Source organism: Pelobates fuscus, chromosome 2, assembly GCF_036172605.1.
Source record: "Pelobates fuscus isolate aPelFus1 chromosome 2, aPelFus1.pri, whole genome shotgun sequence".
Lineage (NCBI taxonomy): Eukaryota > Metazoa > Chordata > Amphibia > Anura > Pelobatidae > Pelobates > Pelobates fuscus.
The window spans coordinates 204297527-204315328 of NC_086318.1; the positions used below are offsets into that span (position 1 = coordinate 204297527).

Consider the following 17802-nt stretch of genomic DNA (forward strand, 5'->3'; position numbering starts at 1 on the left):
TGGGAAATTCTGTCATGTAATGTAGTTTAAAATGGAGGATCTGCCAGGTAATGAGGACAAAATGGAGGGCTTGTCACAGTGTGAGGTTAAAATGGAGTTAGTACAATAATTCAGTACAAGTTCAATAAAGATTTTTTAATAATTCTACATCAGTACCATCCAGGAGACCTATCCACTCAGTAGAAGCACAATGGTAAATGCACAATCAATTGCTGTTGCTAAATCTTGAACAGCCAATCTATATTTTAAAGCTGACCTCTGTTGATATAACTAATGCAATACGTATAAGGTTACTTGGTGCTTAGGTGTCACTTTAATATATTTGAAAGCCTCTTACATCCACCGTTTACAAATTACAGCCATTTATTCTTATGTCTGCAGTTCCCAAACTTGGCATGTCTTGCTACATTCCTTTTTAATGAAGACTAGATGGTTTGTATTTACAGAACAATTGCTAACAAGACAGAATTAAAATAATTGCATGTCATTAGAAGACTGAACACTGTTAAGAAGTCAGTTTAGCAAGAAATGCAAGATGATGCAATGTGCTAAAAGTAAACACGCAATGCATGTCTTGGGGAATTAACCATGCCGTTCTATTGAAGTCAATTTTTTAGAGGTAAATCTGAAAATGTAAAAAATCTGTTATATATGTCTTCTATTTATTATTGTATTGTCCAAATCAATTTTTTTTTTAACTGTTTTAGTATTAATCTTCCCTTTTGAGGGCATGTGCTCGTGATCTTGCTCAGATCACAGCACAGCGCATGTCATCACTGCTGGCATGTTGAGAGAGTGACGATTTGCATTGCTGTAGGACTTTTCACGAGGCTGGGAAGCAGGAGGTGGGTACTCTGTACTCAGTGGGCTTGGAGGTGTGGCTTGAAGCCACACTTTTACGTTTTCTAATTAGTGAAATAAAGAGTTTTGGATGGTAGTACTGGCGTTATAACAACTTCAATAAAAACACAAACAAGTAGTAAAACATAAAAAAAGAACAAAGGAAACATAAATATATAAAAATAGAATAAAAAAAAAATAAGATGATTTAAAGATTTTCTGTACCATATAACACACAGTAAATATGTTTTATTCACCAATATCATCTAATTGATTTCCTCAGCATACAGTTTCACAATTTTCCTCACCCATTATTATCTTGTCCTTTTATCCTTATTTCATTTTTTTTAACCCTTCCTTTTGAAAATATAATTCCCCAAGTATTATCATTTCACATAATTAAAAATAATTTATGTTGTAGTTGCAACATTAGTGATCATATATAGTGACAGTGTTTGTCTGAAGTCTACAGGAGATGAAGCTTTAGGTTGTGTATAAACGGATTAGTTTAAGAGTAACTCCAACCACCATGACCACTTCTGCTTTTAGAAGTGGTCATGGTGGTAGAAATCTGTATGTGCAGCGTTTCTGCTTTAAATTCTTCACATTCAGACATATTTGAACTTTTAAATAAGGGGCACCCCTGGCACACGTGACTTGTGTCAATTCTGTGCAAAACATATAAGCGTTGTTATTGCTTTAAAACTACCATAAATATATGGAATATAATTAGCTATTTCAGTCCCACCAACTTTTATTGAAACAGATCTTTGGATGTTTTTATTGTTTTAAATAAAGGGTAACTCACTATATAGTATTGTTTTATTTCACTTTCACTCTCATTGATTCTAATGTAGAATCAGTTTTAGTAAACATACCATTAATTTGAATTGATGGAATTAACTGCATTCTGCTATATTCAAGTGGATCTTGTGCCAGCAGTGAGATTTGTCTGAGAACAGCTCATGCTGAATGATAAGTAAATGTGTTGGCTATGAGCAAATAAAAAAAAAAACAGAAAGTGCTAAGGAAAGGGTTGGGTGGGGTTGCTTTGGGGGCTTATGCCTGCTCATCCCTTTGTATCTTTCAAGGACATTTGGATACATTGCAGTTCCAGTTGTTTGTGAATAATCCAGTTAACAAACATATAAAGAATGGGGGCGAATTACTAATTTATTTTTTAGACTCCAACAATACACTGATCATCCACATTGCTAAAACCACCTGCCAAATATTGTGTAGGTCCACCTTAAGCTGCCAAAACAGCTCTGATGCATCAAAGCATGAACTCCTCTGAACGTGCCCTGTGGTATCTGGCACTGACATTAGCAGCAGATCCTTTAAGTTCTGCAAGTTACAAGGTGGTGCCTTCATGAATTGAATTTGTTGTTCTAGCACATGCCATAGATGCTTAATTGGATTGAAATTTGGAGTGTGGCAGGTTTCATTATCCTGCTGAAAGAGGCCACTGCTCTCCAACAATCTCAAGGTAGGTGGTACGTGTCAAAGTTACATCCACATGAATGCCAGCAGAACATTGCCCAGAGCATAACACTTCCTCCGCTGGCCTTGCTTCTTCTGATTGTGCATCTTGCTGCCATCCCTTCCCTAGGAACATGACGCACATGCACACGGCTATCCACCCAATCTAAAACAAAAGTTGATTCATCAGACCAGGCTGCCTTCTTCCATTGCTCCATGGTCCAGTTCTGATGCTCACATCCCTAATGAAGGAGTTTTCAGCAATGAATGGGGTAATCATGGGCATCCTGACCAGTCTACAGCTATGAAGCAAACTGAGATGCACTGTGTTTTCTGACACTTTCGTATCATGGCCAGCATTACGTTTTTCAGCAATTTGAGCTACAGTAGCTCTTCTGTGTGATCGGATTAGACAGACTAGCCTTTTCTCCCCACGTGCATCAATGAGTATTGTGCACCTATGACCCTGACACTGGTTCACCGGTTGTCCTTCCTTGTACCACTTTTGGTAGGTACTAACAATTGCATACAAGGAACACCCCACAAGACTTGTCATTTTGGAGATTCTCTGACTCAGTTGTATAGCCATTTGTATATGGCCCTTGTCAAAGTCACTCAGATGAAATTCAAGAACTGACTGTTCACTTCTTGACAGGGCCATAGTAACAATATGATCAATGTTATTCACTTCACCTGTCAGTTTTAATTTTGTGACTGATCGGTGTACAGTTCATCTTGCTTTAACCAGACGTCTCTGAATTAGCTGTTTAATTACTCTGTTACACTTTGGTGTGATCCTGCTCCTCATGTTCTGATTCCAATTACTTTTTTACCAGTAAAGTTTTATCTTTTGCTCTCCTGCCCTTGTTCTTTCAGCAGTGAAATTAAATTCACATAGATCTCTATCTTATAACATATGTGCTCATAGTAGTGTATATGTCATTTGATTCCATCTCATGGCTTCTGTCTCCACAGACCTGTTTATTCTATAGTGACTGGATACCGGTCTCTTGTGCAGGTTTTTTTTTGTTTTGTTTTTATGAGGTTTTGTAACTGTTCAGGTGACTAAATCTTCTCAACAAGCTTAGAGCAGTCGTATATGCTCTTCAGGTTTGGCTTAATCTCGTGTATTCATTGTGTTTGGTTTCAGTTGGAGAAAAGGGAGTGCTGTGGCCAACACGGTTTCAAATAAGTGTTTAATAGTAATAAATGGGTGTACACTTACCTTCCACATTTATTCCCTGGACATTTTGGTTCAAAGGTTGATTGTTCCGCCAAAACCATAAATGCTCTGGCTTTAATTCCATGGCTATTGAACCTTCACGTTTGTGTAAAAGAGCTTTCTCAGCTGGGGCATTTGAAAATCTTCACACTCAAACCATTGCCTAGGTCCTCACTAGGATTCATCCTGTCTTTTGAGCTGTCTTTATGGAGTCTCAATCTGGTCCTTTTCTGAGTTTATGTACCTCTTCAACCTGACTCAAGATATAGATGTGCAACAGGAGCAGGTAAGTTTTTTTCCTCTGTTTACTCCAGTAAAGGCTGAAAGCACAAACACACTCTGTCGTCCATATGTATTTGGACGTTGATAATATTTTTGTGTATTTCGTACATTTCAACAAAATAAAAATTAAAGATGAACTATCGTCACCTTTTTGAGAACAGTTCCTCTTTTAGCAACATTCGTAAATGCTTTTAAAGACTCTACTGGAGTATGATTTGCAGCAGAAACGCATAAAATTACATTTATCTCATCCATCATTCTTTGTGATTGGCACCTCCATCTTCCCATATACACTAGGTTTTTGTTTTTTTACCCGTAATTACCAGAGTTTGCAAAGCTCTGCCATAACAGGAATGCATGTGATGTAAATACATATTCAAGATTTGGAGATATTTTAAATAGATTTACATTAGCAATGAATAAAATCTGATAATGCATTAGCAATGCCAAGAGGATACAATGCAGAGGACTAGCTGTAATTCTAACATATTTACATCCATCAGTTGTAACCCATAACCTATTTATTATTAGAAAGTTAGTAAGTCAAACTAATATGAAACAAAATGGTAACATTTATAACTTTGTTGTTACTTTGTGTTTGATGACTGCCTGAAGTCTGTGAGACACACACATCTCTAGACATTAAACCGGCACTGTCATGCCGAACTTACCTTTCATTAATCGATTCCTCTTCTCTCCCTCTGTCATGATCTGTTCTTCATTTCTTCCTGTCTGCTCTAGTTTTCTTTAAAACATAAGACAAGGTAGGGACTACGGCGGGTGGAGGCCCTAAATGAGAATGTGGGGGAGGGGGACCTACTGTCCCCTCCGCCCCCACCCCCCCTGCCCCAACCCGCCGCTCAGCCGCGGCGTGGGAAAGTTCTTTGGAATTTCCCCACGCTGGGTAAAATGACACAGGCGCGATTCAGTTTTGCCGGCGTTCAGTCTAAGGGACAAGACATTCAGGAAAATTGAAAGGAGGCTTTGTGGGAACATGGAGGATAGGTGAGCATTGTTGGAAAATTGCTCTGACCACTGGAAATGAAGCACACTTTGCTCCTGTGCTGGCCAGAAATGGTCAGGCGTAGGAAACCTCCATAAGACAGTCCCTACTTTGTCTTATATTTTAAAGAAAACTAGAGCAGACAGGAAGAAATGAAGAACAGATCATGAGAGAGGGAGAGAAGAGAAATCGATTAAAGAAAGGAAAGTTCGGCATGACAGTGCCACTTTAATGCACAATGCATATTTAGTGCATAGGCATAAATGTGCATGTTATGTCAGCGTTTGTGATTAACTGATGAAGTAAATCATAAAGCAGGAACAATTTGAAAGCATTACATTGGAGACAAAGAGGTATCTTTTAAACAAATTAGTATTTAAAAAAAAAAAAAAAATTAAGACGGCAGATGTTTGTTTTTTTTGTAAAAAAATCAATACAAATGTATAGCAATATGCATTCTTAAGTGTTAGTGGTTTAGATTTATCAAAATGTTCTGTTCTAAAAAGTAGTATAAAGTAGTGAATTGGGTTTTATCACCATAAAACCAGTGGTGCCAGCAGCTACATCTGACTCCTCCGCTTTTACTTTTTTGCACCACTTTTTTTTAGAACCGAACACTGATAACCACCATGATGACCATTTCATTGAGTTGAAGTGGTCATGTTGGTGGGGACTCTGTATATGCAGTGTTTCAGCTTAAAAACACTGTACATCTAGATATAATCACTTTTGTGCCGCTGGCTACTTGCACCCCTAGCACGTGTCGGACTGCCTGATATCAATTTAAAAATATTGTCTGTTGTCAGTGCTTACTCTCTCGGTGCATGTACCTATTCCTCATTCCCTCCCTCTGTGGTCTCTCTCCATAGCTGGAATATATTTTTTTTTTTTTTTTTTTTTTTTATTAAAGGAACACTATAGTCACCTAAATTACTTTAGCTAAATAAAGCAGTTTTAGTGTATAGATCATTCCCCTGCATTTCACTGCTCAATTCACTGCCATTTAGGAGTTAAATCACTTTGTTTCTGTTTATGCAGCACTAGCCACACCTCCCCTGGCTATGATTGACAGAGCCTGCATGAAAAAAAAAAAAAACAACTGGTTTCACTTTCAAACATGTAATTTACCTTAAATAATTGTATCTCAATCTCTAAATTGAAATTTAATCACATACAGGAGGCTCTTGCAGGGTCTAGCAAGCTATTAACATAGCAGGGGATAAGAAAATCTTAATTAAACAGAACTTGCAATAAAGAAAGCCTAAAAAGGGCTCTCTTTACAGGAAGTGTTTATGGAAGGCTGTGCAAGTCACATGCAGGGAGGTGTGACTAGGGTTCATAAACAAAGGGATTTAACTCCTAAATGGCAGAGGATTGAGCAGTGAGGCTGCAGGGGCATGTTCTATGCACCAAAACTGCTTCATTAAGCTAAAGTTGTTCAGGTGACTATAGTGTCCCTTTAATAATAATCCTGTGGTGGTATACCCACGAGTAGCTGGGTTTTCACCACCAAGTCCTTATTCCCTTGTGTTTATAGTCCAGAGTGATTAAGCTCCTTTCCGCTGTGTTTATAGCTGTCTCACCCACACACTAGCCGAGACATAGTGAAGGGTGAAGAATAACTGATTTTATTCTCACACTTTTATACCTGGAACCCCAACTCGAGGTCCTTAGTGAGAACAATAGAATTGCGACATACTCAGAGCCTTGGTGTCTGTACCTAAGTAGATTATTTAATTAGCGGGCAGACACCTTGGCACAAGGTTAATAAAACAAAGAAAAACGTAGGGCTCCCGTGCCCACATCTGTACAATGATGTCATCCCCGAGAAGCTCTCTTCTGAGCACTCGGATCGGAGGTGTCTAGCCCAAATGAGATGGAAGGTGAGGTTTTCAGTTGGCCACAATCATCCTCTGATCCGGTTCAGAGTAATTGGTAGAAATCGTTGGATGCCTCACCTCCTCTGTCACCCCTTCAAATAGCGCCCTGATTGGTGGCTTTGGGACAGAGCGCACCCATGTCAATGTTTCATCTGACCGCGGCAACTCCGGGATCCAATCAGGAGTTCCAGAAGGTTTGGGGGTAGCCCCCTGTCAGGCGCACAGTGTCTCAGCGGGCGCTCCTGGACCTCGTAGATGGACCGCTGGACTGGGGAGCAGGGCTGGAAGGGTAAATGATAGTAAAATGTGGCGGTTGGGAGACATGTACCAGTCCTAGGTGACCAGGCGGTCTGTCACATTTCGTCTTCCTCTCAACCTCCCCTTGCTGGCTCAAAGTGCGTTACTGTGCTTTGAGCCAGCAAAACTGTCTAATGAAATATTTCTCTATTAGAATCATTTGTTTGGACTTCCAAACTGCAGAGATGATGGAGGAGTGGAGATTAGGTCTGATAGTGCTGAGTTAAGTTTAAAATCTCTTTGCACTTTTTGAAAGTATTTGAGGGGGGGGGGGAGGGGAGGGGAGAGGGTTAATTTACTAATGCCCAACAAGGCAGTGTCATTTTAAAATTATGGTTGTAAACTATGATGTCTCGTATGCTTTCTATATGCAAACACTACATTCTTTTATAATTTTATTATAATTTTTCTTTGGATCTCAAGTAAGTACCAGAAACTGATGCATTTATGTAAAAACAGTGCTGACCATGGGCAACAAATACAGATGTTTAGCCTACAAGAGATAACATGATTATATTACACTTTGCATTACTACCAGCAGGTGTCACTAAGTGACAGTCACCCATGTTGTTTTAATCCCTGCTTCTTAATCATTGCTTATATGTATTTGACTGCCTTATATGCAGCTTTGCTTCCTTGCATTGCCTCATCTCCCCTCCTCCAGACGTGATCATGTCCTTGATATTGTTACCCATTTAAAATCTTTGAGCGTGCTTTAACCACTCCACTTGAATATGGTTGTTTTCTGCCAAACATTATTCGTAGCTTGCCACTGGATCTGCTTGTTTTGACATTGTTGTGATTGTTGTGAATTTTATTTACTAAACAATTATAAGTGCACTTGTTTCCCCCAGCGATTGTGTAGTTTTAGATACATTAATGCAAGAATCACAATGCTTAGGCTGAACGATTTAAACTTTTTTAAGAACCTTGTCTGAAAAGCAACATGTGCATTAACTGTGGACATATTTTACTTCATGCTTTACAATAATGACTTGGGATATCCAGGCAACCTCGGCAGATATCTTCCACCCCCTCTCCTTATTTTTTAGCATGTGAGCTGCTGGCTGCTCACTGTTTAGTAGACATGACCTTACCTGAGGCATAGTGGTTGTGAGCACTAATATCATGGTCTTATTAACACAGAGGCTTTTTAAAAAAATGTTTACAACGAATAGAGTTAGTAATTGGAAAAAGGTGATTAAAAGTCCTTTTGATGCACATTTATCTGTGATTTTATTTGTCAGCTGATCCATTTATCGAATTAAGCTGCTTGAATTTTGGCTAGCTTTAAACACGTCTTACCGAATTAATGATTGACACAATTACTGTGAAGTTCCACATCCATATTGACGTGCATGGGATTGTATTCTTTACTGGAACATGTTATTCTTATGACATCATTGTTTATTTCTTGTAGCCTAGTGACACTTTATTTTGTATGCTTATGTGTTTATGCATTTATAGCTCAACATATATATATAGATATATACACATGCATGTATATATGCAGCTGTTTTGTGTGCGTGTGAATAGATATGTTTATGCCTGGTGACAATGGTAAGTATAGTCCTCTATCTGACCTTATTCAAAGTGCAATATTTTCTATGGAATATATTTTATCTCCATTTATCACTGTGGAGTTGCTGTGTATTCTTGGTGATACAGCAAGTTGTCTCTTGCAATATTAAAGGGACACTGTATTAAAACATATTTTAGTTCATTCTGTTCCATTATCCACTCCTTATCAAGATGTATCCAGACCTTGGTTTAAAAAAAAAAAAAAAAAAAATTAAAAGTACTATTGAAGTTACCTTAATTCCAATACTCAAGACAGGCTGATCCTTCTACTCTTAATGCATCAATCATGATCAAGGGGCTTTTCAAAGAGAATCATTGTGGATGTACGGCACATGCGCGTCAGTCGCTAAACTTAGATTCTGAGTAAATATAAAGCCTGTTGACAAGAATAGAGCAACATGATTTTGAAAATTAAAAACAAAAAGAAAAGGCACATTCAGCTATAGTCAAAACTTTGACCTTTCAAATTTAGTTTTCAGTTTTGCTTTTTTCATAAACCTCATATGTGATCGATAGCTTGGTTTAAATTAGTGTTTCAGGGGTGATTTAAGTTAGTTATTTGGTGCGTTAAGACTTGAACAGGTGTAGATTTATGGCATAATTGTTTTGTTTTCTTTGGATATCTGTGTTAGTGCACTTACCAAAATGTAACTGGCAACACCTCTGTGGGATTTTTGTGCATGTCTCAGAGAGTTTCAAAGATGTAGAGGGCGAGATATGCACAGTGCATCTTCTAATCATTGCCCATTCAGTGAGTTTAATTACAAAATTCAAAATAGCCCCAGGTGACAATTTATAACTGTTTTATTGAGCAGTTATAAACTCAAGAAAGCATATGGAAAGCCTGAAGCTCCTTAGAGAATATTTACATAGTGAAAGGGTTACCGTGACCACTATGATCACTTTTGCTTTTAGAAGTGGTCATGGTGGTAGAAATCTGTATAAGCAGCGTTTCAGCGTAAAATGCTACACATACAGGGAAAAAAATGCTTTTTTTGTGCTAGGGAGTAGTTTCACCCCTGCACGTGTGACCTAGGAATCCCAGAACACTGTTTGGGGCTGCCTATTGTTTCATATGTGCACTGATCCAATCAAATGCTTCTCATTTAACCATGGAGAAGAAATACAAATAGGAGTGTTTTGTTATTTTCAGGGTTTAGAAATAGCTTGTCATTTCTAATATAACAATGGTAATATCTATGTCCACCACCACAGGAATCCATTTTATCAATGGAAGTTTGTGTCTAGTGTTCAGCTACCATGATGATGACATTTGGCAGTTGTAATTATTACATGCACTATTACTATCTAGCATACTACTTGGAGTTAGACACCTATACAAAGTCACAAACACAAGTGGTTATTTTTGAGAAAATGTTCATATTAACTTTAATAGAGATTCTTACCCCCAGATGTTTTCCTATGTCTTAGGGCCCTGTTCTTGAGCCTTACATTCCTGAATGTTAAAGAACCCTATAGGGTCAGAAACAAAAGCATGTGTTCCTGATCCTATAGTGTTATAATCACTATCTAGCCCCCCCCACCCCCTCTTAAATATAGTAAAATATTACCATTATTTAAATTGCTGAAGCTGGCTCTTCCCCTGATCTGCCCCCTTGGCTGACATCATCATAAGTGATGATCTGAGCCAATCTCAATGCCGTCCTATAGTAAAGCCTTGGCTTATTTTAGATTGCCATGGAGGTGGGACAGGGGGCGGAGCCAAACAGCCCTGGCCAATCAGCATCACCTCACAGAGATGCATTGCATCAGTGCATCATAATGAGGAAAGTTTGGTGTCAACATGCAGAGGGTGGAGATACTGAGTGTCTGTGCAACACTGCTCCAGGAAGCACCTCTAGTAGCGATTTGAGGAGTGGCCACTGGAGGTTTCCCTAGGCTGTAATGTAAACACTGCATTTTCTCTGAAAAAACTGTTTACTGCAAAAAGGCTGCAGAGACTGACTATACTCACCAGAACAAATACAATAAACTGTAGTTGTTCTGGTGATTATAGTGTCCCTTTAAAGTGGGACCTCGCTCTATCAGATTAGATTTGTTTTCTAAATGGAGAGTCTACTGTAAAATGTTAAATTGTAATACATTTTCTTTTCCCTTGCAGCATAGATCTCCAGAAGAATAACCCAGTGCACAAGTTAACAGAGGAAGAATTACTGGCTTTTACTTCAGTAAGTTCCTTATTATCTTTAATTTACTAAGATAGAAGTTCTACATTGTGTTGTTGTTTTTCTTCTTTTTTTAACTCAAGTCTGATTGTGGTTTTATATAGTATCACTACACATAAGGAAACATTTACTTAAAGGGACACTATAGTCACTATAGTTATACTTATCTATAGTCACCAGAACAACTACAGCTTATTGAATTTGTTCTGTTGAGTAGAATCATTACATTCAGGCTTTTTGCTGTAAACAATGTCTTTTCAGAGAAAATGCAGTGTTTACATTACAGCCTAGTGATAGCTTCACTGGCCACTCCTCAGATGGCTGTTAGAGATCCTTCCTGGGTCATGGCTGCCTAAAATGCATCCAAACATTCAGTATCCCCTCCCTCTGCATGCAGACACTGAAATTTCCTCATATAGATTCATTGATTCAATTCATCTCTATTAGGAGATGCTGATTGACCAGGGCTGTGTTTGAATCATGCTGGCTCTGCCCCTGAGCTGCCTCCTTGTCAGTCTCAGCCAGTCCTATGGGGAAGCATTGTGATTGGATCAGGCTACCACTTCTAATGATGTCAGCAGACTGCTTGTTTTTTTTAGGCAAACAGCATGCAGAGTGACAGCTTCAGGCTTGAATACAGTAAGATTTTGCTATATTTATGGAGACATGAGGGGCCCAGGAGGGCTAGATGGTGTTTTTAACACTATAGGGTCAGAAATACATGTTTGTGTTCCTGACCCTTTAGTGATCCTTTAAGTAGATCACATAGTTTAATTAATAGGGAAAGAAAACAACTTAATGTGGGACTGATATTAAGTTAAGTCATATTTGGATAAGGTAATAGCCTGCTTTGCATTTTTTTTTTTTTTTTGCCACGCTGAAGAATATCACATCATTCAGCCCACAGAGAAAATTAAAATTGGATTCACTTTAAAGAGCACTTTTATCACCTCCAAATACTTGGATGGCAAACTTTTCATTTTTCACATCTATACATTAGGATAGACAAATGACTAAAATGTATAGCTTAAAGTATTTATTTTCTTGAAGATTCCTTGCAGTAGTATCAACTGGATTGTGTATATGGCAAAATCCCATTAACTAGCTCTCAACTGCATGCCATTGTTATTGGTGGAAGCACACTGTTGTGCTTCCACCAATAATGCCTGTGTATCTGCAGTTTATCTGCCAATTGCTGCTTGGCTAGCACAGGGTATAGAAGGAATTTATTAGCTATAATTTACCACAGTGTTAGTTTTCATTGTCAGTTGTGTAACCTTTGTGTAACCTTTATCTTCACTTTTGCTGTTGAAATGAAAGCCCCGTTATTCTAGCTGATTTCGGATATAGACATACAGCAAGATGCTTTTCATAGGGCAGCTGTATTGGATTGTGTAATGAGAGACCTTTTAAACTCCAAACTCATAGTCATATGAGGATTTATTCACAGCTGAGTTCATTTTCACTTAACCATAATTTAGTATTTTGGAATATACCCTTTGGTTTGAATTTACAGGACTGCCACTACTGAATTTATGAGCAGCATCTTGAAACAGACCATATGTTCAAGACTCTGTGCTTCAAATAATGATTGTCTTATTGGATAACATCTCTAATATGTGTATAGAATTAACGTTGCAGTGATCGGAACCAACAGCTAGACTTCATAAACCAAGGGATATTGTTGTCTGTTTTATAAAGTCGCACTATAATGAATGATGGTGTAAATAGCGGTTTGCCTGGCTTGCTTATGATTGTTATGCAGATCATGATACTACAAAATAATGCCTGTTTAGTATAATTTTATAACCACATGAAATGTTTTTTTTCTTTAGCACAAGTTAGACATGTGCATGTGCATATATCTCTAGATAACTAAGTGTGTATTTATGAATGATTTTTAAATTTATGCCATCTAAACTAGGGATCGAACGATCTTGATATTTTTAGAGCCGATACCGATACCAATAATCTGTGAACTTTCAGGCTGATAGCCAATAACTTGCCGATATTCTGTACATTTAACTTTTTAAAAAAACTATTTCTACACAAGTGTACTGTTATCTGAACATGTTTATTATTTATTGTTTTGCAAATCTTTTTTCATTTTTTTATTAAGGTAAATGCACAAAATATACATGCCAGTCAGAATTTATGTTTGAAAGAATATGTGTGTGTGTAGTGGATGCAGTGAAAGTATTTGATTAGTGCAGGAGTGGAGTCATGGGGGTGGGGGATAAAAACCTACTAACAGATTAATTGATATGCTTTCTTGAAGAAGTGAGTTTTCAAAGATTTTTTGAGTGGAGACTAGGTGAAAGTCTTATGGAGAAGGGAAGGGAGTTCCACCGAAGAGGTGCAGCCCTGGAGAAATCTTAGAAGCGAGCATCAGAGGTGGGAGTACGGACAGAGGATAGACGTAGGTCTTTGGCAGAGCGTAGGGCCTCGACGGGACATACTTGTGTATTAGGGAGGATAGGTAGGTTGGAGCAGCATTATGTAGGGACTTGTAAGCAAGCACCAGAATTTTTAATTAAGCCGTATATCTAACTGGAAGCCAATGCAGGGACTGACAGAGCAGGGAGGCGTGGGAGGTTGTGAGCAGACAGGAAAACGAGCCTTGCCGCCGCATTCATTATAAATTGCAGAGGTGTAATCTGGGAACACGTAAAACCACTGAGAAGGGGATTCCAGTAGTCAAGGCGAGAGAGAACAACAGCATGGACCAGCACCTTAGCCGCATCTTGTGTTAAATAGGGGCAGATGTGCGCTATGTTTTTGAGATGGGAGCGACAGGATTTGACGATAGATTGGACATGAGGGTTGAAGGACAGGTAGGAGTCTAAAAGAACACCCAGGCAGCGAGCCTTCAAGGTAGAGGTGATAGTATCACCGTTGACTTGGAGGGAGACAGACACGGGAGTAGCAACACTTGAGGGAGTAAAGACTAGAAGTTTTGTTTTGGACAGGTTGAGTTTAACCCCTTAAGGACCAAACTTCTGGAATAAAATGGAATCATGACGTGTCACACACGTCATGTGTCCTTAAGGGGTTAAAGAAGTGAGCAGCTATCCAGTTGGAAATCGCAGAGAGGCAGTCAGAGACATGAGTCAAGATGGGCGGAGAGCCACCTACATCGCCCATTGCTCCACCTGGAAAAACTCTGCACGGATAGGCGTCACCTCACCTGGGGTCTCGAACCTATATGCCATGCTTCAAAACAACGGAGACAAAAAAACATTGGGTTTTACGGAACGATGGGAAAGGGACACGGACGTGGAGCTCACAGACAGCGAATGGGAAAAAAATATTCCAACTGACACACAAGGGGTCCATAAGCACCAAATTCCAAGAGTGTACCTACAAAGTTTTGACGCGCTGGTACAGGACACCAGATGTCCTACGGCACATACACGATTCGCTCCCAGGTGAATGCTGGCGGTGCGGCACAGAAGAGGGCACGGGAATACACATTTGGTGGAATTGCTCGCACATCATACCATATTGGCGAATGATTCACCAAACGATAAAAGAAATCACAGGAACAGAGGTCCCCTTCCAGCCACTACCAATGCTGCTAAACCATACCCACACGCCCCTGAAGGTTTACAAGAGAGGCCTTATCATACACCTGCTTACAGCGGCGAAAACACTCGTACCAACGATGTGGAAAAGCCCGACAGTACCCTCATTCCAACAATGGATTGATAGGGTGGAAGTGATCTACAATATGGAAATGATGACGGCCTCCCTGCAGGGACCTCAGACAAATGTGCCCTTACATGGTTCCCGTGGATGGACTACATATCTAAGAAAGCGGCGGGAGCCGACACGGGGGGGCTGGGGGGGGGGGCGCCACCGCGGCGGCACAATCCTACCCTACAGAAGTACACGCACCCACCAGAGCCAACACTCTCGACTAAACCCATAAGACCGGACACCTCCCACATCCCACCCCATCCCGATCCCTTCCCCAGGACTCACAGACGCCCGACAGAGGCTAGCTACTGAAAGGCACAGGAAAGACTTGACAAGACCCGAATCAGAATAGACACCCCTCGACAGTATAAAAAGGAGGGTGGACAGGTGGGGACTCGCAAGATATCCTTGGAGAATGGCGCCACAAATTAATCTTGCAAGGACTCCCCAGGGATGGGGAGAGAACGTTACCAAATACAGCAACCACCTACCTGAAATAGGACTGGGACAACCCAACACACGGGGAGAGACGACTAACACAGAAGAACACGACACGGACAGCCACCAAACTAGCGCTTACACAAACACTTCGGACACGATAATATACCACCGACCCTGTCACCCCCATCACAATTTGGAAAGCAACCAGCGAACACACGCAGACACGCAACGTGTACACAAAGCCACCAAATACAAGCAACACTGACGGTGACCAAAACCTGTCTGAACCGGACTTGACTCTGTCTAGGCATGCTATACAACACAAATAGACCAAGACAACATCACGCCCAGAATCCGTCCTAAAATCCACATACACCTAAATCTCAGTCACACACACTCAAAAAGCCACCGACACAACTAACGAAGGACCCAACTGGGGACAGGCACGCAAGAAGAAATAAGTACAATGTACCAACGACAAACGTAGAAACCTAACAAGGAAACCGACGTAGGTAACAGAGCTACAAACACCCCCCGGTAACACTAGATCACATCATAGCTAGACAAAGAGACCTAAGCTATCCTCAAACCTGAAGCCACCCACACAAATTGGGCTGGGGACATCTCAACACCCACCTGAGTTACCACCCCCCCAATCTCCCCAATAGTTGACACACATACGAATAAGCCAACAGGTGGGATACGGCTGATTCCACTCCTTATTAAATCCCATGGTGACAAAACCCTAATCTAGTAACTAAAAAATGATGTTATTTCCAGTGATCACAGCAAACAACCAATTGTATTGTTTCTCTATGCCTGCATCGACAACCTTGTTCAAAGTTACAACGCATAAACGATGTACCCTTACAACCACGAAAAATAAATAAATAAAGAATGTCAAAAAAAAAAAGATGGGCGGAGACAGATCAGGAGAGGGGACAGGTAGATTTGAGTGTCATTTGGATATAAATGATAACGGAAGCCAAAGGAGCTGATGAGTTTACCAAGGGAGGCAGTATATCTATAGAGAACAGTAGGGGACCAAGAACAGAAGCTTGGGGGATGCCAACAGAAAGTGGTTGGGGGGAAGAGGCAGAGTCAGAGAAAGAAACACTGAAAGAGCGCTGGGAGAGGTAGGAGGAGAACCAGGAGAGAGCAGTATCCCGTAGACCAAAATTACGGAGAATGCAAAGAAGCTGTTGATGATCAACAGTGTCTAAAGCAGCAGAAAGATCAAGGAGAATTAGGATAGAGTAATGTCCGCGAGATGTAGCAGTAATTAAATCGTTGGATACTTTCGTCACAGCCGTTTCGACAGAATGACCAGCGCGGAATCCAGACTGAAGGGGGTCAAGCAGATCACAACTCTCTCGAGGATCTTGGAGGCAAATGGCAGTAGTGATATAGGGCGGTAGTTGGATGGGGAGTTGGGGTCAAGGCTGGGCTTTTTCAGAATCAGGGTTACGGTTGCATGTTTGAAGGGTGAGGGAAATTTGCCAGAGGAAAGGGAGAGATTGAAAATTTTAGTAAGAGGAAGAGCAAGAGAGGGAAACAAGTTGCGGAAGAGATACAAGGGAATAGGATCGAGGTAACAGCTCGTGGGGCGACAGGACCGGAGCAGAGCAGAAACCTCTTCTACTGTAGCTGCTGCAAATGAGTGTAGAATGGTGGAGTTGGGTGATGTATTGGTTGGGGAAGGAGAGAAATTAAAGATCTCTTCTCTGATTGTAGAGATCTTTTCAGTTGAGATGCAACGTTTGTGGCGGACAAGGTGGTAGGAGGGGGAGTAAAAGGGCGAAGAAGAGCATCAAAAGTGTGAAATAGGTGTTTGGGTTGGTGGGACAGTGTACTTATGAGGGTGTTAAAGTAATTTACTTTTGCAGCGGAAAGAGCCAGGCTGTAGGAGTGCAGCATAAATGTATAGTGTAGGAAGTCAGAAGCAAAGTGAGACTTTCTCCAGCAGCGTTTAGCAGTTCTGGAACATTTTTGGAGGTAACGGGTCAGCTTGGTGTGCGAGGGTTGTAATTGGGGGCGCTTGCTGCGTTTAATTGTAAGAGGTGCCATGATGTCAAGTTGAAAGGAGAGAGCCGAGTTGTAGACTGTGTGTGTGTGTGTGTGTGTGTGTGTGTTGGTGTAGTGTGTATATAATGAATGCAGAGTGTGTGTTTGTGTAGTGCGTGTATAGTGAATGCAGTGTGTTTGTGTAGTGTGTTTATATAATGAATGCAGAGTGTGTGTGTAGTGTGTATAATAAATGCAGTGAGTGTTTGTGTAGTGTGTACATAATGAATGCAGAGTGTGTGTGTTTGTGTAGTGTGTATGTATAGTGAATGTAGTGTGTGGTGTGTATAGTGAATGTGGTGTGTGTATCGTGCATGCAGTGTGTGTGTGTAGTGTGCGTATCGTGAATGCAGTGTGTGTATATAATGAATGCAGAGTGTGTGTTTGTGTAGTGTGTGTATAGTGAATGAAGTGTGTTTGTGTAGTGTGTTTATATATTGCAGAGTGTGTATGTTTGTGTAGGTATGTAATGTGTGTAAAATAGGGAGAGGACAAAAAAGTGCAGTCACAAACTCTAAAGTTTATCACTAATACAATATTATCTGTGTTAGATTGTGTAGATTACATATTTTGTTTTTCACTCATGCTGACCATTTATACCTCTATGCAGGTTAACCTTTTAACCATTTTGTTTTGAATTCTCACTGCACATCAAAATAAAGAATTAAAAAAAATATATTAAAGAAAAATATGGGGGGGGGGGGGATTTTTATTTTCATTTTTTTAATTAAATATTTGTAAAAAAAAAATTAGTCCCCCCTCCCTGCTTCTTACTTGGCCAGGGAGGGGGATATAGCATTCCCTGGTGGTCCTGTGGCATGAACT

General features: G+C 40.2%; 1 protein-coding gene across 3 annotated transcripts in view; it reads left to right on the forward strand.

The window, feature by feature from the left end:
• Positions 1-17802, forward strand: part of TTC27 (tetratricopeptide repeat domain 27) — a 559369-nt gene that overhangs the window by 276200 nt on the left and 265367 nt on the right. For all 3 annotated transcript variants that reach the window (XM_063443110.1, XM_063443111.1, XM_063443112.1), the window contains one exon: positions 10710-10776. In XM_063443110.1, the coding sequence (XP_063299180.1) occupies positions 10710-10776 (67 nt within the window). The remainder of the gene's footprint in view (positions 1-10709; positions 10777-17802) is intronic.